The sequence below is a fragment of the Pseudopipra pipra genome, chromosome 14 (assembly GCF_036250125.1).
Source record: "Pseudopipra pipra isolate bDixPip1 chromosome 14, bDixPip1.hap1, whole genome shotgun sequence".
Taxonomy (NCBI): domain Eukaryota; kingdom Metazoa; phylum Chordata; class Aves; order Passeriformes; family Pipridae; genus Pseudopipra; species Pseudopipra pipra.
In genome coordinates this window covers 2,650,954-2,673,127 of record NC_087562.1, presented here as the reverse complement: position 1 = coordinate 2,673,127, position 22,174 = coordinate 2,650,954, and the positions used below count along the sequence as shown (strand labels likewise).

General features: G+C 43.1%; 1 protein-coding gene across 4 annotated transcripts in view; it reads left to right on the top strand.

The window, feature by feature from the left end:
* Positions 1-22,174, top strand: part of RANBP10 (RAN binding protein 10) — a 58,552-nt gene that overhangs the window by 14,397 nt on the left and 21,981 nt on the right. For all 4 annotated transcript variants that reach the window (XM_064670831.1, XM_064670830.1, XM_064670833.1 and 1 more), the window contains 2 exons: positions 2,845-2,897; positions 21,430-21,597. In XM_064670831.1, the coding sequence (XP_064526901.1) occupies positions 2,845-2,897; positions 21,430-21,597 (221 nt within the window). The remainder of the gene's footprint in view (positions 1-2,844; positions 2,898-21,429; positions 21,598-22,174) is intronic.

Below are 22,174 nucleotides of genomic sequence, written 5' to 3'. Positions count from 1 at the left end.
AAATGTTAAAGGAATGCTTTTCCCTCCCAAAACATCAGGGATGGGGGAAGCAAGTGGAGAGTCTTGTCAAAAGAAGAGATAACGAGGAGAGCTTTTTATGAAGGGCTCTGGAAAGGTAGGAGTGTTTAGAGGCTCACAGATACCAGTCTTTTGCTTTTAAAGGATTATCCTTCTCAAGTAAGAGTTAATACAGCAATAGTGTCATTTGTCAACAAAACCCACGCCAGTCTTTGTTTTTGAATGATCATCTGGTTCCTATTGAAGGATTAATTCAACAACAGTCTTATTTATCCCTAAAGCACAGGAACAAATCATTGGGGTTATCTGCTCTTCATTCAAGAGTTCTAAAGAATGAAATAGCTGAGCTGTTGACTGTGGAGTGTGATGTTTAAAAAGTCTTGATTACGGAGATGTGTGTGTATATTTTTTTTTTCCAAAGGATTCAAAGGAATGAGACCACACAGTACTGACTCTGAAGTCTCTTCCATCCTTGAGATCAGGGTTGTGCTGTAGATCAGAAACCAGCCTTTCCTGGATGATCTCATCTCCTTGACCACCAGGAGGAAGGCTGGGTTCAAGCTGGTGTGATCAGACAGGACTCGTGGTGTACGTGTGGCCCTCAGGAAGTTCTGTCTTTTCTCAGCGTGGTCGATACCCTGCCAGGAGTTTGCTGCCTGTTTGCTCTCTCTGTTGGTCTGAGGAGGAAGGGTCTGGATCCTCGGGGAGCTGGAGCACTTCAGAAGTAGAGCACGTTTTTAAAAGAAGGGATTGACTTATTTAAAGGCGCTGTAAAACTGGGTTTCAGGGATTTGAAATCCAGAAGGTCGCGCTGCCAAGATGTGGAGGGTACAAGAAAGACAAAGTTGGCCATGTTTGTGAAGATGGTCTCCTCTCCCAGCTGACAGAGTGACAGGACAAGAGGAAACAGCCAGAAGTTGTGCCAGGGGAGGTTTAGGTTGGATATTAGGAGTAATTTCTTCATGGAAAGGGTTGTCAAGCACTGGTACAGGCTGCTCAGGGAAGGGTGGAGTCACCATCCCTGGAGGGATTTAAAAGACATGTAACTGTGGCACTTGGGGACGTGGGTTAGTGGTGGGATTGGCAGTCTTTGGTCCATGATTGGACTAGATGATCTTAAAGGTATTTTCTCACCAAAAAAAATTGTATTTTGTGCTATTAGAGAGATCGTAGGCTAAGATTTAATTACCTGGTAGGTCTCTAAGGATTAAAATTTCTGTGTAAACAAGAAAAAAAATCAGTTATTACCATTTCCATGTGATGGTGACAGTGACTGAGGTGGGGAAGTGAAGGGCAGGGAACAGTTTCTGGAAGGGACTTGAACTACACAACTTGAAGAAATGTAACTTTGGGGTCGAATTCTGAAATAATATTTTCGAATGTGATTAATGTCTTATGGAGCAAATGGCTGAGGAAGCCACTGGAAGAAAACTGATACAGTGGAAGAACAGCAGGACACTGACTGCAGCCTGTTGGGATTTATACCTTTACAAGAACAAGAGCCCAACAGTGACTGTTCATTTCAAAGCTCAGTAACCTGAAAATATGGAAGTGTATTGAAAACAAACTGAGCAGGGCAGCTTTGCTTTCAGGGGATATTAAAAGAATTACAGAGCCATGCAAATTAACAGAAACAGAAGAAACAAAATGGGTGTGTGCAGTGAGGAAGAGGAGACTTTGTAAGGCTGTGCCTTACTGCCCTGCTGGATGGGTGTGATGTGATTGTCATGGGGGCAGAATAAACAATCCAAACTTGACACAAAAAAATGTTCTCTGAGCTGCCTCTTGGAGTGCAGGGACAAGTTGTGTCCCAGTTCCGTGGAAAAATCAGCTCAGTTCTCATCTGCAGTAAAATATAAATGTAATAAAGGAGGAGGGGGAGGGATAGAACCCAAAATGCACAACACTGTTATAGTGTTGTCTGTAATAATCACCGTGGGTTGGTGCTGTGAGTGATGCTGGTGCTTCTGGTTACCCCCTGCTTCTCAAGGAAGTTACAGAACTGGAGGGTAGCAGGAGCATTAAGAGGCACAGATGAGCTGCCATAAAAGCAGTTGAGTAGTCTGAGATTAGTTAACCTTGAGAAGAGACCTTCAGGGAGAGGGGTATGAATGAGGACTTGAAAATCCTCGAGAAATTGGACAGGGAAATGCTTTTCCTCTCTCTTCTAATTCTAAAAATGCAAGTACCAAGCAAAACTAGCTTGGGCAGGAATCGACTGGGGGGAGCTGCAGGAAGTTGCCTTTTCAAAGAGCTTACAGAGGTTCAGAAAGTGGCCAGATTAGAATGAAAATCTGACAGGGTGTGAAATACAGAAAGACCACCTTTTGCTTAGAAAATTGTGTAAAATATATGCTGAACAATGAAAGAGTGTTCTTGGAAAGTACAACTGTTTGCTCTCTCCTGTGCATCCACTACCAGCTATTCCTGGACACAGTTCAACAGACTGGACAGGCATCTGTTCTCATATATCTGCCCTTATGTATTTGTTTACTCTCATGTAGTATATCACCTGTATAAATAGTTTTTTCTTGATATATGGGTAAAAACCTCTCACAAATACCAAACCAGAAATAAGGTTGCTGACTGTTTCACAGTCCTTCTCTTACCAATTAAGAGCTAAAGAGTAGCTGTAGTCAGAAAGCACTGACATTGTATCTTGGATTCAATAAAGACTTGAGTAATGGAAAATCTTTAATGATTTTGCCATTCTTAAATAATTTGTGTGTGGGTTGGGTTTATTTTACTGCTGTATTTCTGCTGCAGGAAATCTTGTGTTTTGGCCATTTGGTGCTTGACTGATATTTTGTTTGGTTTTTTTTGAAGGTACATGGGAATAGGACTTTCTGCTCAAGGGGTCAACATGAACAGGCTTCCTGGTAAGTCACTGTTAAGGTTTGTTTTGGCTTTCAGCCTGTGTTAAATGTTCATTTGACATAAAGATTTTAATTTATGTCTGTGAAGTAGTGCATGTGTGTTTCTATTAATAAAATGACAGGACTATAATTGTCTTATGTCTGGAAGTTTCCAATTATTGAGTATTATCCTAAACTGAGTTACTGGTATTATCAATGCAACCATGATGATTTTAACAGATAATAGAAACTAATACTAAACTAATGAGTAATGAGTAAGATGAGAAGCTTTCAGACAGGCAGGCTCTTCTTTGCATCTGAAAGTAACTAGGAAAATAATTTTGCATTTAGTCTGTATATTCCACTTGACAAATTTACAGGAAAGAATCTGAAAATGACAGGAAAATTGGCCCGTTGTACTGTCTCTCTTCTTTCCCTCTTACCACTGAAAAACTACAAAAATGTGATAGAGTGGTATTTCCAGTTAATACTGTTGCTTCTTTTGTTTGAAATGTGTGTTTTTAGGTTAGCCTGTAAGTTGGTTAAGTGGCTTCTTTTAAAAATAAGTCATTGGTAATCTTTCTTTAACAATATCCAATTTATTGTGTAAAAATGTTAATTTCTAGATATGTATTGACTGTAGCAGGAATTCTTTCAGCTGTGTTTGAAACTGAAAGTTTGTGTTTGGTAGAAAGTATAAATGTTCTTGGAATGCCAGAAAGAATGACAGCTGGTTCCCAGTGGTGGGGGCCTTTTTTTTTGGCCTTGAGTGTTACTTCTTGTGGAGTTGTTTTAAAGCTGAAATCTGTGTCCAACCCTTGTTATGCATCTTGGTATCCCCAAAGGAGAATGTTTTTGTGAGTGTCCTAACAAAAGGCAGATATGATAACTATCTTGGGGAAAATGGTTTCAGTGGCACCCATGTTTTAAAGAATTTGTATCTTGTTGCAAACTGTGTTTGTTAATAATTGTTGTGACAACTGCAGTGTGTACACATCAGAGGGAGAATTGAGGTCACAGGGCTTTGTCCACTTGGAACTAGACCAGGGAAGGAGGAAGGCAGGACACTGCCAGTTTCCTCAAGTGATAGTTGGTTGCAAAGAGGTAGGAAATATCAGATTTAGAAGTCTCTTTTCAGTCCTACTCTCTCTGCACTTCCTCTCCCCCTGATCCTCCTGATCCAGGTGGATTGTGTGCCATGCACAGGACTAAGTATGAGTCCCATCATCCCTTCCCACGGTTGAGGTGCTTGGCTGCTTGGAAAAGGGGTGGTTTGGCCATTAAGGGACCATGTTCTGTTCCAGAAATGGCTCTCTGGTATGAGTAATGGAAGGATGGGTGGGGTTGTCTTGTAGACTTGGCCTGCAGGTGGCTGGTTGGATTGTGCTTAACCTGGGATTGTCCTGGGGTTGTAACACATACACGTACAACTCAGTTAAACACTAACCTGAGATGGTGTGTACTGAGGGTCTGTGGTGTGCTGTCCTGGAATTGAACAGCCAATGTAATTTCTTCTTTTGTTTTTCCTTAAAAATTAGCCAAACTACTTCTGATAAATGGCTTTAAAGCCCGGGAGTTACATGGGCAGTGTTTTGTGGCCAGTTTGAGTCAAAGTGCCTGTACACTACTATTATTTCTGGAGTGCATGTGGCAAACGTGGAATTCTTTTCTCTCAGTGAAATAAAGCATAAAGTGAACTTGAAACTTGAGATAGTGCTTATTTAGCAATGAATTGTACAAATGTGATCCTATGAACCTGTTGTTTGTTTGATCACATGCAGATTATGCTGCCAAGAGTCATAGTTAGGTCTATCTCCCATCAGCTGTGTAAAATTAACTGCATGGCTCTGTATTACAGCTCAGTAATTATCTTCCTGGCTTTTGGAGAATGAGTCTGATTTTTTATTTTATTTTTTTTTAGTATATTGTTCAAGTAACTGAAGTGAGAAACACATTTCCAGGGTTAACTGTTATCAGGTCCTTCACAGAACAGAGTAAGTGAGAGCTCACAAAGACGTGACAGACTTTGGAGTCTTGACTTGGCTTCATGTCAAAGTGTAATTTTAACTTTCTGTGACCTGAAATCCTGCCAGGTTTGTCTCCTTAGACCCTTTCTAAGTCACTGTAACAGATTGATTTTCACTCAGTGTGCTGCCAGGGCAGTATGTAACCACTGCAGGTAGTGGCTTGGGAGCCCAAAGCCTGGTACAGGAGCCAAAGTTGGTCCCTTTCTTGTTCCCACTTTCAGTGGCACCCTGGTAGTCCTAATTCAAAGAACAATCTTGCTGTTGGGTTCTGTCTTAAACTCCTTTTGCCTCCCCTGAGGACAAACACTTTGGCCATATCCAGTTCCAAGTCAGGTCATTTGTGCTTTGTGCCAAATTTATTTTGGCTTCAGGCCAGCTGGGTGCTGGTGGGGGTAGTGCTGAGCTTTCTCTGAAGGTTCAAGTGTGAGCATTCCCTTAAACTGTTCCTCTCTGTGTTGGGAATAGAGACTGCTTTTAGTTGGAGAGTTCCCTGTCCATGTTTGACTCAAGGTTTCTGTGGGCTGTGCTTTGAAATTCAACCAGCAGGTCTGAAATGATTGTGGAATTTTTATGGTGACTTTTGTGAGCCTGACATATCTTGATGATTTTGAAGAAAAAAACCACTTACTAATAAACATTCCACATTAAACTAGTGGCTTTTATTGAAATGTCTGCTCATTTCTTTCCCGAGATACAACTTTTTTCTCAGGTACTCAGCATTTTGGCATTTGAGGATGAATTACATGTTGCAGCTGAACTGATCTAACTCAGTGCCACCAAAGGAGAGAAACCTGACCCTTCCCTCCCCCCTACCCCATCTGCACAGTCCCTCTTCCCTGGTGCAAGCCTTGGGCTCTGGCATTTGTCCCTTCCTTGGCCAGAGGGAGCTTTCAGGCCACACAGGAGCCTGCCTGCTCTTCTTCTGTGTTGAGATTGTGATGGGGTGGTTCCTTTACCTTTGCATCCTGCATTCTAACATCTCAAGGTCCTTTTTTAAAATTATTTTTATTTATTTATTTATTTATTTATTTATTTATTTATTTAGCCCTCAGTCCAGTAAGTTTTTCTGAGCCCAGCTGAAAATGTGTTGGTGGTTTGGTACAGGTTTCACCTCACCTTCACAAAACAGAGAAGATAAGTGTCCTGTCTTTAATAGGAATGGGATGTGCACGCTGGAGATGATTCTCCCCTGCCTGTGATGTTATGCATTAGTTCAAGTCCTTCATGCTGTTGAGAAATAACATTTAATTTGGTCAAGTTCTTTGAGGGTAACCCAGCAGGAACATACAGCCAGGCAGAAAGGGAAGGAGGGATGATTCCCTACCGAAGCAGCAAAGTCTTAATTCAGCCTGAGATGTTGTGAAACCACACCCTTAGGCATGCCCTGCTTCAGTTTCTTAAACAGCATCGATAGGATCTGACCAATGACTTCGGGAGACTTTAAACACCCTCTGGTTAATAACTGACTTGCCCTGCTGTGCAGCTTTGCACTTGCTGAAGGGAGTGCCAGCTTTCACTCACCACTCTTTGGTTTTCAGAAACCTTGATTATTGTTTCAGCTCCCTTTTCAAACAAAAAGGTACTGTTTGGCTTAATCACTGTCTACCTGCTTCAGACTCTCTCTTAAAAGAACAAGCTTTCAAACTCAAGACTGTTTTATAGACTTGAATTAGTGTGCAGCCAGATAAGCCAGGAGAATTTGGTGTAGAGAAACCTGCTCCCTGGTGGGGTTTGGCTGCTGGGACTGGAGTGCCTTAAGCCAGATCAGCAAAACCAGAAGTGGTTTGTCCAGCTGTCCTGAGTGTCTGTTCAGCAAAGAGTCCTTGTGAGTGACCTTTTTCTGTAGACAAAATGCAAATGAGTCCTGGGAATTAAGACTTCCCCATGCGCCCCTCCTCTGTGAAAGCCATCCCTCCTCCTCCATAAACCACCATGTGGGGCTGGGTTTTCCATTTCAGCTTTGTTTGGAGATCCCTTCCTTTCCTTTGTATTCTTCTCGTGCCCATAGGTTTCTGTTGACATTTGTAGGTAGGACTTTATTTCTTCTCAGCTTATCTTGCATGCTATCAGAGGACATACAAGTAGGGGAGGCTATTGAGGACTCTCTCTTCTTGATCCTTCCTTTGGGAGAAAAAAAGTTAATTGTTTCTTCCTTAGGGTTTTTCAGGCAGGTGTGCTCCTCTCTGGGAGCAACCAGAGAAGGGAGGCTGGATAGATGTTGTATCATAGAATCATAGAATCATAGAATATCCCAAGTTGGAAGGGACCCACAAGGATCATTGAGTCCAATTTCTGGCCCTGCACAAATAAAATTCTCATGGGAAGATATTATTCCTCATCAGAGTTGGGGATGGGTTTCTGCAGAGGCTCTATCCTCAGATTTTCAAACTTCAGTTGGGCAAGGCTCTTGGCAGCCTGGTCTAACTCTGAAGTTAAACCTGCCACAAATGGGAAGTTTGGCTAAATACCTCCAGATGTTCTTTCTAGCCAGTTTTGTTTGGGGTTTGGTGTGGTTTTTTTTTTTCCTTTTGTTTCCTGTGATTGCCAGGGAATCTCTATTTCAAATACATTTAAAGAAGTTTTCTGGGTTGTCACTTTCTGTGACTCCACTGACAAATGAAGGACCTGTGCTAAAGGACTTAGTCCCAGTGGTAAATGTGATAATTACAGAAGATGAGACTTCACCAAATCATCAGATCTGAAGTGAATTCAATTATGCATCAGTCCTGCCTGACAGGTGTGTGTCTAAACCAGTCTTTCATTATTTTTCTGGCAACTTCTTCCAACACTGTCCTTGTATTGGAAACTTTTCCTCATGACTAAGCTGAATATCCCATGTAGTCTAAGGCCATTACTCTTGGATCACATGGAGGTGGAGAATAATTAATTTCTTTCCTCCTTGTAGCTGTGTACATGAAAACCTCTATCACTGCTTTGTGGTCTTCTCTCCCCATCAAACATCCCTGACTCTTCACCCTGTCTGTGTTAGTCATGTTTTCTTGATTTGTGGCAACTTCTGTGGAGCTTTTCCAAACATTTAACCCCTGAATGCATCACAAGTACCAGTATCTTACTGCTTATAGTAAAAGAAAACATTAAAATTCAGAGCAAGTCCAGGAAAGTGACTCTTATCCCATCTTGCAAACAAGGGCAAAGGAAAATCCTTGCCAAGCTTTCACAATTCCTAAGGCTTAAGCAGAAAAGGGGGAGGAGGGGAAGAAGCTAGATGGTTACCTGGGAAAAGAAGGCAGTTGGCTTCTAGAGCAGTCATCAAAAGTATGGGATTAAATGTATGAACAGTATGTGGCAAACAAATAGTGATTCAGTCTGCTTTTAGATCCTCCTGGCTGCATCAGCAATTTGGACACACAGCTTGATTTTCTATCTTTAGAAGTAATTTCTGTCAAGTTTGTTTGTTTATGCAGTTGATGAAGCAGTGTCTTAAAGTACCTTATGGTGTTTGTCCTGCTGCAAAGCCCTTTCAGAACTATCCTTAGAAACAGTTGTCCCAAATGGCACGTGGGATTTCCCTACAGTGCCACAGGAGTCTTAGACAATGGTGCTCACACTTCCTTGCCCCTCTCATTGATATAATTCAGATGGAACAAATCCTGACATTGGCAAGGAAATATATAAATCACTTATTTAGTACCTGCATAAATTATAGAGCATGGCAGTTTTTGTATATCCAGTTAAGGGCTGACATAGGGTTAAAAATTGACTTTTTTTTTTAATAAAAAAATAAGTAAATGTGCATTCCCCCAAAAGTAGTTATAGGAACATCTCCAGGTGTTAGTTACACATGCAGTGAGTCCTTCAGCTGGCTGTGCCAGTTCCTATCCACAAACTTGCTTGTGCTTCTGGTACCCTCTAATTTATCCTATCAAACCAGTTTGTGGGGCTGCAAGTGAACTGGGTCATGTAATTGGGTTAATAATAATGGGTGGGGGGCACTGTGTGATTTTGGGGTTGTTATTAACTTGGATCTGTTCACTTGCCTGGTTCATCACACAGGCAGTGCAGGTTGAAACAGCTCCTTTGTGAAACTTTTATCCTCTGGAAAAGCCTGGTGCCAGTGTAACACTCTTAGGTGAGCTGAAACCAGGACACAGTGGTCTGAGGTTATTTTTTATAGAAACAGATATTACTCTCACCTAAGATTTGTGCTGAAAACCTTGATTAAAGACCAAGCATTCCCACCAGTTAACAGTTATCCTGGTCACGGAGACATTTTTATGAAGGATCATCTTTCCAGGGCGTACTGGGCTGAAGGTAACTTGGCTGGCTGTGTCTCCCTAAACTTTAATTTGTCTCTGCTGATGATGACTGGGTACCTTTTATTGTGGTGATGAGTCAGATGATATTTGAACTTGATTGGATTATTTTTTGCACCCAGTTTTGTTTCATTCAGTCACACAGTAAAACCTTGAAAACAAACATCAGTGAAAGCATATGCTTGTTTTGCCCAATACATTATAGTTCAAATGATCAAGGGACTGGAGGTTTGGGAAGCTACTGAGCTCAGAAGGGTTATTTGCTGTTACCAGAAGGGTTGTGTGTTGGTCGTGGCAATTCCCGGGCTGTGGAAAGTTATCACGAGGAAAACTCAGATATGGATGATGGAGGAGAATCATCTCTTGGCAAATTTCTGGGCCAAATGCCTTCTGGCTGTGTCTAGTTGTTGCTGGTGATCTGTTAAGGAGGCTGTGATGTTCATACCATGGTTATTAACACCTGAGAGGATGATGGGGTGAGAGCATTGCCAGAAATTATCTCGGCGGTAGTGGAAGAAGGCACCTGAAACACAAAAAACCGGGGACTTCTCGTGAAGAAAATGTGTTGTAGGAGAGTCCAGTGGTGGTCTGAGGTAGAGGCCACCAGTTCATTCTCAGTAAATCAAGAGGGATGCCATTAATCATGCCAAAATCCAGAGGGACATGGAAGATCACAGCAGAGAGAGCCTCTGACCTGCAGTGGTGGCAGGAGGAGGGTTGTGATTCTGCCACCTCTGCCCTCCTAGGCTGAGCAAACCCTGCAGGTGGATTTTGAGCAAGAGGCACTGGAGCACCCAGGGAGGTGTCCTGTTGTTAAATGGAGGTAACTTGGGAGCAGTTAGCAATGCCAAAGATCTGGGGTTCACAGAGCCTGACAACTGCTCCAAAAACTTCACTTGTGTGGCCTTGCTGCCAACTTAACTACATTTTGACCTGAAAACATTATTTGTACCTGACTTCAACATCCTAAGAGATTATTGGTAGGTTTAGAAATGGCAGGTTTAGCACTGTGCAGTTGAAGAAATGGGAGCAAAGTGGGTCAGTGTGGTGGGTGAGCCCTGGAGTTGGTGAATCCATTTGTGCAGAATGGCTTTTGAGAGGAATTCCTCACCACTCGAGAGCTCATCTGGATGGGCGAAGATTATTGTGGCACTTCAAACGGTGCTGGATTCTAAACATGCACTGCCAAGAAAAATATTTAATAACAGATTTAAAATTTCTGGCCTTTGTAAATCAGGGCCATTTTGGATTTGTCTACGAGTCTCTTATTTGTAGAGGTGGAGTTTATTTAAGTGAATCTCCTGGTTGTCACCACTGGCTGTACTTTTATTTTCATCTTCAGTTGTACTACCCTTGTTTCTTCTAAACTAAACTGAAAGATGCACTCCAGGAGCACTCCAGCCACTAATAGCTATTCAGTCCACAGGACAAGGCTAAGTAATACAGGGTACACAGCCCCATTTGAACAAAAAAATTAAAAAATTAAAGAACCTCCTCCTGGACAAATTATCCTTAGACTGGTTGAAACTGGTTGTTTCATTCTTGAATCTGCCCTTACTCTGCTGCACCATCTGCTATTTTCAAAGTAGCTTTTGATTTTATTTTTGTTTTAATTTAAGTCAAAATGAAGGTCATACTAAAGAAATTCATAAGAAATTTGGGCTTCCTGTAATAAAACAAAAGGATTTCCTTTGAACTTCAGCTTTCACATATTTTTAGTATAAGATTTTTCCCCATATGGAATCAATCTCATGTTCAGTGTATGTAAAATGTCATTGTAGGAAAGTAATCTGAGAAACACTTAATTTCTTTTCATTCTGAGCATACACAATTCATTCAGTGTTTCTTTTTTCATCCTCACTCTCCATTCTATGTGTATATGTATTCTCTATGTATATTTTAAATGCACTGTGGCTGCCCTGCTGCATCTGTGTTGGAGAATTGTGATCTCTGAGTTCCTCTGGTGTTACTTAACTCACTCTCATCTTGTTTTCTCCTCCTGCTTCCACTCTCTGCAGATCAGTAAACACCCTTTAAAATTCTTTTAAAATTTCAAAATTAAAATTTTAAAACCACTTTTTTAATAAAAATTTTTAAAAATGTATGATCTTTATTAAAAAAACTAATTCTATATATCTTTGTGAGTCATGTGGTTTATGGTTGACCTGTCCACTACCAATCAAGGTCTGCTAAGCTCCACTGAGTTGCTCAGTTGTCTTCTTATCCCATGTCAGCTTTCTCCTTTTTCAGTCAGTTTTTTCAGTTTATGTGCTGAGTTTGCCTGAACTTGTATGAAAATTCCAGCTTGAATATCGAAATGGATTTGGTGCATGTGCTGTGAATTCATTCATGTCCCATCTTTGGCCCCCAGAACAACTGGAAGCTCATTCTTTCACGTTCTTCAGTTTTTCACATGTCATTAGTGGGCTTTCTGACAAAGTTTGGATTTAAAAGCTCTAAATTTTGAAGGTCTCCGAAGTCAAAACTTACTGGTGTGCGATTTAGAGAATTAACTGGGTGTGCTGTGTGTGGGTGCATTGTGGTGTGGGAAGGGGAGGTTGTGAGCTGAATTTGTGTACCAGGACGGCTGTGATGGCTCTGGTATAAAATACAAATGATGTGAATTGGTGTTTTGGACTAGGGCATTTGAATAACCTGAATCCAGATCAGTGATTCTTCACCCTGGTGGCTGCCAAGGCCTCTGTCCCTGCCGTGCTCTGCCTTAGGTGTGTCCCCCCTCAGGAGCTTATCGTGCACAGAGCTGGGCACAGCTTGGTTAGGTAGGATGTGTTTTAAAACATGAGCCTTCTGCTCAGGGCTGATACTGGCTGAGCTGCCAGGGCACGGGGCACTTGGGCAGATGTGTTAGTTCGCTGGGCGATACGTGCTCAGGAGTGACACCAGAGCGATGGAGTCCTCAGCCGAGGTCAGCCCTGATGCTGTCAGGTGTGTTCAGAGCCAGAGAGTAACAAAACCAGCTCCTGAACCACAGCACTGGGGTTAAATTTAATCTCGTGTTTCGTTTATGGCTATTTATGTGAAAATTAGTGTTTTATAAAGTGAAAGTTCCTGCCTTTTTCCCCTTCCAACAGACTTCAGTTCACGTGTTTGTTTGTGTGGATTGTGTTGATTGTCCTGTCTAAAGCCCGAAAAACTGCAGCCAGCCATTTGGGTTGGGTTTTTAGCATTGGTTTTCTGTTCTTTTTTTGGTTCTCTTGGTCTTTTCAATTACACTGGTTTGGGGCACACAAACTTCAGCTTTGAATGAAGGAAGCAGACTGAGGCTCCAACTGAGCTCTCAGTAGCCACACTTTACCCTGGAGTATTTGGGAAAGTGCTTTGCCACATCATTCAAGCTGAAAACCATGAATTAGTATTTCAAGGCAGTAACCCTGGCCTTGGAAAATTAATCAAAGAAAGTCTTTCCACTGGCTTTTAAGTGCTCAGGCATCAGTGTGGGTAAGTGCTTCTTAGTCAAGAGTGTGGCTGCCCTTCGCTTTTCCGTGCCCTGATTCTGTGCCACATCTCTTTCAGAGATGGGCAGGCCCCTCGTGGGGGTTCTGCACTCTTTTCTCATGCAGGATGTTCCCAGAAATGTAGGATCTGGGTGCGCCGGAGCCTGGTTTTGTGTGGAACTTGCTGTCATCCAGCAGGTTGTGTTGGTTTTGTGCCATGTGGAAACAGTTTCCAAAGCGGAGTGAGACAGCGTTGTGCAGTGGGGTTTGTGGTTTGGCCTTCACCAGTGCCACAGGTTGCATCTCCAGCTGTAGCACAGATTATGGACAATCCAGGTAATCTTAGTGACAGCTAAGAGTTGACTGGCACTGTAGAGACAGCAATTTAGCTGTCAGCACGACTTGTAATCACAGCACTGCTTGTTTTTCAGATTAGAGCAAATTCTTTAATGTGGCTGTACCTATTCTTGGAGCCTTTTGGATAAAAGGTAATGTCAACACAAAGCTCAGTTTCACTGTAACTCAAACTGATGGATAGCAGCTGTTTCTGCTGATAGATAAATGTGATCCTCTTCAGAAAACACTGTTGCTTCACTTGATGTGGGAAGTATTTAAGGAACCTCAGTTTAGAATCTAGAAGGACTTGTTGCAACCTCTTACCATCATAAGATGTGCTTCTTCTGGAAGACTTCTCTCTCCATAAGGTCTTGTGTTTAGATAAATATTTTTTTTGTCCATCGTTTTCTTAGCTCACTAAATACCATTTTAGGGATTGTTTTTAGTAGTAGCTGGATTCAAGCCCCCTGCATTCCACGGTGAACTCTAGCATTGCTTTTGGCTGAGTCACTGAACTGCTCTGCCTCCATGTCTCTGTAAAATGACTCTTGTCCATTACCTTGCAAGATTTTGCTGGAGCTGTCTTAATATTTTATAAAGGCGTTCTTGCCCATCAGTTGAAAGTTGAAAAGTTGGTCTGTAAATGAACATGTGAATTATTTAGTATGATGAGATTGGCAGGCTTTGATTCTGATTAGTTCTTTACCCCTTCCACATAATGGATAAATGGCAAAACTCATCATCTGACTTTTCTTTCCATCCCTGTCCTGAGTTGTTTTGCACCTCTGCTCTGCTCCCCACCCCCTCCAGTGTGGTGTGTCAGGGAATATAATGGATATAATAGTGCAGTGGTGACCTGATCATGCTAGAGAGCTTTGCCTTTGTTGATGGTACCAGCCTGTTCTGTAGCTGTGCTTTAACATGGTGTGCACTTTACAGGGCTGTAAATGGCTTGCAGCACATCTTGACCTCTCTGGTATAGGGAAGACCCAGATCACGGTCTGACTCTGGCAGGAGATGGACCAATCATCTTGTGAGTTAGGAGGACCTGCCATCTTTATTCATTCAAGGAAGTAGAATTTTTATCTTGATTGCTGTATTCTTTGGTGAGGTACATGCTAAGTAGCAGTGAAGTGGGTTCATTAACACATCTCTGGGGCTGGTGGAACAGACCTTTCCTGTTGAAAAGGTATTGCCTGTGTTGCAGCCACCCAGAGCCTTCTGGTTTTGTTTTTTCTCTTTATGAGTCAATGGGCAGTGTCACTTAATATAATTGTGTAGACTGTGGTTTGCTGTTGTTTTGAAGGCTAGTTAACATGCAGTAGCTGGCAAATGGTAGGACTTGCTGATCTGGTCTAAAAATCACCTTGCCATATCAATATTGTTAAAAAGGGAATTTTACAGTGCTCCTTGCTGCTTGTAGTCTCTGTGATGGATCAGGCAATGCTTGTTAGCACCTGCATTCTGCTTGATCTCCCAAACTCTTGCAGGCTTTTTTAACTGTCTTTCTTGGAGTCTTTTTGGTCTTTGGGTCACGGTGTTCTTTTCTTCCTGCTCTCTGTTAATATGAGAGAGAGAGACTGTGATTCATTTTTTTCTATATCTTTTTTTTTTCCCTCTCCTTTGGATTCTTGCCACACACAAGTCTTGCTGTGAGGATTTGGTCTGAGCTTTCTCTCTTTTACGGTTGCAAGTACTCTATTGAAAAACATGGAATAGCTTCTGAGCCAGAGCTACAGCCAGGCCTGCCAAGGGTCCTGCACTCTCTGATTAGGATCATCTGCTGTGGCTGTGCAGGGGCCAAACTGAATCTGCTTGATCTGCTGGGAGCTGGGGTGAGAGGGAGGCCGTGAACAGCATTCCCTCCCTGGCATGTGTGCAGTGGTGTGGGGCACTGCACCAGGGCCTTGTAGAGGATTCAGTGTAATAGTGCAAAGATATGGGACCTGAACCCATCCAACCCTTACTTTAGGAAGTTTGTACTCCATGGGATGAAGTGGTTTTATTCTCTGTACATGCACTGATTCTGTAGTGCAGGGTTTGACCTTCTACCAAATTCAGAGTTATTTTGCCACCTTATAGAAGAAATAGAAGCTGTTACAAGAAAGAGAAGTTCGGGATGTTACTAGCTAGGGCTTCCTCATCCTGGTGTCCCTGGTAAGTGGGTTTTAGGGGCTTGCTTTTTTTTTTACCCTTGACATGTTCTGGGCAGATGTCCAAGCCCTTGAAGTTCTGCCAGGAAGATGCTGTAATGTGTTAAGCATGCTGTTCCCTGGTCCTATTCCTGTCCTGCAGCTGGTGTTGTGACTGTACCTAGACAGTTGTTCCATGCCAGGACCATCCCTCCCCTCTTCCTACCACACCAAATCTATAACATAGGTTGCTGTGGCCACTGAGCAGCTGTTTTTGTAGTCTCATTATGGAAACAGAAAGATGTATTGCAACACTGATAGTTGATTTGATTCTGAAGCATAGTTGTATAAAGAAAAACCAGGCAACCTCCTTGCTCTAACCCAAACATCTGATGCGTCTGCAGCTTCATATGGTTTGCCATTAAAACTGAAGGACAGCTGAGATGCTGCAGCACCCCAGATGCTTCTTGAGGCAGCAGACTTCTCATCACCAGGCATTTGGCTTCTGAGGCTGTGGGAGCACCAGGTCTTGCTCAGCCTTCCCTTCACTGGGGCAAAGGCCTGCATTGACTGTCCTGGGCTAATGTTCACCAGAGGCACATCCACTTGTAGAGCCAAATCCATTGGAAGCTGGTGGAGTAGTCAACAGGGGGTGGTTCTACTTCTGCTGTGGCAATGGCTTCTACCCCATAGTTATTTTTGTCCTGTCCCTGCCTGGGACTGCTCAGCCCAGGACACTGTAGAAGCAACATCCTATTTCTCCCTGCACCATGTTCCATCTGTTCAGCCTCTGTTTAACATACCTTCCCCTCCACTGACATCATGCTTTGCTGCTGCCAAAGACCCATAGCTGGCTGAGCAACAGCAGCCTGCAGAGCACAGTGCATGGAAAAGGCCCTGCCTCCAACTGGAACGTGGTCCAGCAGTGACTGCTGCTGCCTCCACCCTCCACGTCCCATTCCCCAAGCACTGGACAAGCAAAGTTTCTACATCTGTTTCTGCTGGACTTCGGATTCAATAAATCTTATTAAAATTATTTTGTTTGGTTTATTTCAGTGTGTTGACACAAGTTCTTGTCCTTTTGCAGCTAGTGTTTGCACATCACTTGCCCTGGCATGGGCAGCTGTGGGAAGCTAGGATCGCTGGCCAGAGGAGTGGGAAGAGGAATGGCACAGGCAAAATACTGGACAGGAATAGAGAGGGGAGAAAAATGAAAAGTGTTTCAAAGTACGAAAGAGAGGAAGCAGGTACAAGTAAAATTTGGAAAGCCTAGAACAGTCACTGGGGTCAGTCCTGAAGAACAAGCCTCCAGCCTCTCATATTACTCGGGATAAAACAGACACAAACCATATTAATAAATTTTCAGATTCTTTCTGAGGAACATCCATCTGCTTTTCATGTGGAATCCATATGAATTTTCAAAATGCATCCTTCACCACTCCTTACTGCCCCAGATGTCCCAGGTTTCCCTGATTGCAGGCCCTGGCTGAGCTGCAGTAGAACGTGTTTCTCCTCTGGGATGTGCATGGGCAGGGAATGGTCCATGTGTCAGTGATGAAGTTCATCTGTCTGCCATCATCTTTAGCCCAACAAGTACAGAGCTGGAAGAGTCTGACATGTCAGGCTATAACTTACTGGAAAAGTATATTTTCCATGATCTCTGGGCCTTGCATGTCATCAGAGGGGAGCTCAGTACAGCTCCCTGTGTGTTCTGCCTTCTCTGTTCTCCTGTGCCCAAGGGCAAGTCTGACACACTTGAACCTTGTTGCACAGGGGAATGTCATCACTTGGCTTCCTTCTCCAGACTGCCAACAAAGCATCAGGCCAGGAAAGGCACAGTGAAAATGCTGCTCTTGGTAACTTCCATCCTGCCTTGCCTGCCATCCATCCACCCTCTGTGTGATGCTACATGCTTCCGAGGTTGAGCAGCACATCCAGGTCCTGGTTTTCTCAGATGTGTGATGTACTCATGATGCCAGTTTTGTCCAGTGCCTCCCAGCAGTTCTGTGTATGCTGCTGGCACTCTTGGAGCAGAAACCTAAATCACCACATTATTTCCGCGGTGCTGAGAGGTAAATGGTGTCCCAGCCCAATAGAACCACTTCCCACTCACTGCTTTATGAGGCAGTGCCTGATCTCAGGTAGAGAAATCAAGATTTGCCCAAAAAGTCAAGTGTAAAGCAAGGCTGACATTGAATGGGCAAGTTGGGATTGAGCAGGAAGGGATGTAGGACAGTCAGGGGTGCATCTAACTCCAGTGCTTGCCTAAGAGTGACCATTTATCAGTTGATCCTGTAACTGTGTCCTGAAGTAACTCAAGTCTTTTCTGCCACGTGGTCTGACATTGCATAATTCTGACCTGTTTATCAAGCAGCAGCAATGGAACTTGCTGTTCATTTTTTTTCACTGTGTTTTGGGATCAAGGTAGTCTGCCAAGAAGATCAACATATCAGCTTTTTCTTGTTAGCAGGCCAAACAGAACTTAGTTGGGTGCTGAACATACAAAAATGTCCTCCCAAGCCCTACCCATGGTTTCTGTTTTTATTTCTTTCCGTTTGCTGCCTGCACAGTCTGAGCTACTCTGCATCTTGTTAGTAAATATGTAAATAGTTAGTAAATATGTTTTGGGTTTGGGGGTTGAAGGGTTCAGTTCAAAGAGGTGTAATTTTAACCTCTTTTTGCTCACTAGCTGCTGAGGTCCTACCTGTAGAGTGGTTTTGATTGGCGTGTTCAAAGTATTCTTGTCTTCAAAATGAGCTGTAGTGAGAACAGTCTTAGGAGTCAGGATGCTGAGGTTCTGCATTGACCACTGCCATGGGTCACTACCCATTGCCACTACCACCAAGAGACTGAAACGGGATGTTATTTAAACCCTGCAGCCTTGTTGGGACGAGTTACCAGTCAGGAACTGTTCATGCATGGGTTCTCCCAGGGTTTTGTACCCTGCTATCCCAGGATGGGCTGCTCTAGCTGTTGAGGATTGTGAGCCACTGAGGGTGGTGAGAGGTGCTGGGGAGGAGCTGTGGGAGGGAGCTGAGGCACCGGTGGAGAGATGGCACACGGGAATCCTTGCGGAGGGGAGCGTTGTCACAAGAGCAGTGATGCACTTTGAGTGACCACAATGGCTTCATGCAGACATCAGTGATAAAAAAGACAATAAAGGGGAAAATGCTAGGATTAACTTGCAGAGGGCTAGGGAACAGTGCAGAGAACAACTACAGCCTGCTTCCCTTCTCCATGGGGCACCTTCATCTCTATTCTCACAAGTGACACTAAATCCAGAAAAGATTTAGATGATGATGGTCAGAAAAGCAGGGAATAGCTAAATAAGCCAGGAGTCATACACCTGGAAAAGGGACTATTATGGGGGATTTTGTGAAGTCTGTATAATGATGTATGTTCTGGAGAGACGGAATCCACAGTTTTCCATCTTCTCCAGTGCAAGAACTACAAAGTATCCAATACAAGTGGTAGAAGGTGTATTTTCATGCTGTTTGAAGGCACACTGTCAAACTCCTTGTTGCAGGATACAGTGGATGGTATGAGTGTTTATATGTGCTTAATGGAGGATTGAACAATTTAAAGGAAACAAAATCCTGTCAGGAGTATTGAGTGAACAGAACCTCCATCTGGCTCAGTCTGTGCTGTGGTGGTTGGAGAGGAGTAACTCTGTTCAGTCAGAGCATGATACGTGCTCATCCTGTGCCTCTGCTGTCTCACTTCTTCAAGAGCATCCTTGTCCAGGTTGACCCCATATCCCACATGGCCAGCTTTTTTTAAGAGCACATGGATATCATCCAGGTCACAACGGTGGCTTCTGGAAGTACTTGAGTACAAATTGCACAGAGGTTAAAACGCCCGGAGAATTTGCAGTGCAGGTGTGGGGAAGGCATTCAGGAAGTCTGATTCAGTCCTTATTAAAGCATTGCTGGACTTTGCACAGGAAGGAGTTGTTGAGTCACTGGAGGCATGAACAGTGTCGTGGGAGTCACAGAAGAGGTTGCAATATCCCGGACCCATTACTAGGTGGCGATAGCAAATTGTTATTGATGCAGCAAAGGCCCAAGTTTTCAGCGAGTGTTATGTGTTTGGATTGAAGATGGAGGCTGTTTTCAAAATAGCTGTGATGAGTTACTCCCCATTCTGCTGCTAATCCAGGATAATGCCAAACACTTCTGACAGGAATACGCTATTAAAATCAACAGGCCCAGATAACTTTGACCTAGAAGTACTAGAAGTGCTGTGTGTTATTTTTAAGTCAGATTATTAGGAAATTTCAGAAGATTGGCTGAATGACCTGTACGCCACTGCCTTCATGTTTATTCTGGGCTGAATTTTAGAAATAGAGATACATGATTTGATTAATAAATAACTTAATGATAGGCATATAATAATTGCCCTTCAGCTTATGTTTACAGTAAGTACAGTAAGTTCTCTCAAACATCTCTGGCTTGCTTTTTTAAGATGACCATGGTGATTTGATAAGGCTGACAGTCAGGATTTAAAGCCCTTAGGGTTATGTCCACGTTCAGTGCTACACAACATTTGAGTTGAAAGCAGTGAACTCTGTATATCCTTAGCAAAGTGCTGGATGAGCGGATTTCCTTAACTAAGACTCAAACCAAGCTTTTTCCAGGCACTGTTGCAGTACATATCACATTTGTCACTGTCCTCAAGGCCTTTATTCAGTCACTTCTCACTGGAGTTCATCACCACCTTTGGTGCTGCAGGAAGAACCGATACCGTGAGGCACAAATCTTACAAGAGCACAAGGAGGGTTTTTTTAGTAGGAACAGTTGTGACCTGTAGGTAATTAATCCTTTTTTCTTCCCCCTTACACTACAGACCCAGTAGTGTCTGCATTGGCACAAGTATTTTGTGATTGTCCTCGCAGTTGGACACACTGTCATGTTTCTCACGGGAGCCTTACCCAGCACATGATGTTTAAGCACTTCACTGCTTGGATGTAACTGATGACAAGTTCTTGTTAAATGCTTTGTAATGCCAGGAATGTTTTGTATGCAGAAGAGCTAGAAGTCTGTGTTTGGATTGTATTATAAGTAGCTTAGCGGATAAATTGATTTATCGTCTGAAGTTACCAACAGCTTCATTAGAGAAGTTCTGAATTGACACTCATGTAACAGGTCTGGTTTTGGGGAGACTAAAATGATCTATTCAGTGATGGCAGCGGAGAAAATAAGAGGGATAGTGGAAAGGAGCCAGAGTGTTAAAAACTCAGTATTTCAATGATATTTTTACTGGCTGGAATCTTAGCAGTGCAAGTTTGACAACAGACTCCCAGAGCCCCTATCTCTCCCTCCTTTGTTTTGGCAAGTTGATTTGGCATGGAGTTTATGCTTGCTGAGGGTGCTGGCTGTGCTGTTGTCCCTGCCTCTCATGAAAATATGAAACAGGACTGGTGCTACTGTCAACAGCTTGTTTGGAGCTGGTCCGAGGGAAGACAGAGCTGACTCTTGTGACATCTCAGTCTGTTCCTTTGGATGTGTGGGATTTATGAGAGGAAATTATTCACTGTTTCTGGACTAGGAGTTGCTAGGAGTCCTTCACGCCTTTCACTCCGAAACTTTGCTCTGATGTCCAAAATCTTGGACCGTGGCATGTTTCAGTCTTGCTCCATTCCCTGCGTTTCCCACTGGTGTTCATTTGGAGTGGTGCAATGAACGGGGGGCCTTAGGGATGCACTGAGTGTTTGGTGCTTTTCTTAGAAACCCTGAGCATGTGGCTGCTCCAGCATGTGAAAGCATTTGGTGTTTTAAGCTGTCTGCAGGGGGGGAAATATTGTTGCCCAAAGGGAACACAGCAACCCTTATCAACTGTTAGAAGGGAAGTGTGGATTTTAGAGTGCAAAAATTGCCTCCATCCATTTGTTGTGCCTGTGACAGCACTTACAGACAAAGCTGCAACAGGTTGAGAATTATTTGATACGCTTTTGCTGGGAGATTGTGCTTTTGGGAACCACAAATGTTTTACAAAAGGGAGTTTGTTTCACTTCAGGCAAGATAAAAGAGAAACAGGGGTTTAATGATTTTTAAAACAAAAAAGAATCTGTCAGAATGACTGTTGACACTTTATTATTTTTATTATTTCTCATAAGGCATAAATGGGTTTGAAACCCAAATAAGGTGCTATGACTAAAGACCATTAATTCCTTTTCAGTTGCTGGTATGTGAAGATTAATATTGGAATGAATCAGGAACGGGAATCAAATTTTGAATCTCCAACAGGAAATTACGTCCTGAGAGCTGTAGTTGCATGTCCTTGTGCTGAACTGGCTTCACTGCTGTCCTGTTGTTTTGTCTTGTCTTTTGCAGGATGGGATAAACATTCTTATGGGTACCACGGGGACGATGGGCACTCCTTCTGTTCCTCGGGGACGGGGCAGCCCTACGGCCCCACGTTCACCACTGGAGACGTGATCGGCTGCTGTGTCAACCTCATCAACAATACCTGCTTCTACACGAAAAATGGCCACAGTTTAGGTAAGTCAGGGAAGGTGTTTTCAGGAGAGGGATGCTCCAGCCCTGCCCTCACTGCTGTTTAGTACTTCCCTGTGTTGTAACTCTCGGCCCGTGCCTGTGAGTGAGGTTTAAGAAATGGAAGAGAAAAGAGCACTCAGCAGCAGTCAGGAGTTGTGAGTTGGCTCCAAGACAGAAATACTTCCAGCAGGTAAAAAGGTTTCTATGCTGCTCAATTTGTTCAGGTAGGTTAGGATTGCCTGGCTGGGCAACAGGAAAATAAAGAAGTGGGAAGTTAAATTAGCATGTTGTTCAGTTACCTGCAAAGCCACTGTCCTGGTGTCTTCATTTTTAAAGGGACTTGTCCATCTGGAAGCCTTAACACGTTAGTCTGAGCATTCCCAAAGCTAAATATTAATTCAGCATAAGAAGTCTTATTTAAGCACTGACCATTAGTTTGGTTCATTCCACAGTTGTTTCACTTATTGTCCTAAAGTTAAGGACTTCAAAATTATGCCCAAATGAATATCTCACAGATGTTTTCCAGACATCTGTCATACCTGATTTCTTTAAAATAGAAACTTTTGGCCATTTTCCCCTA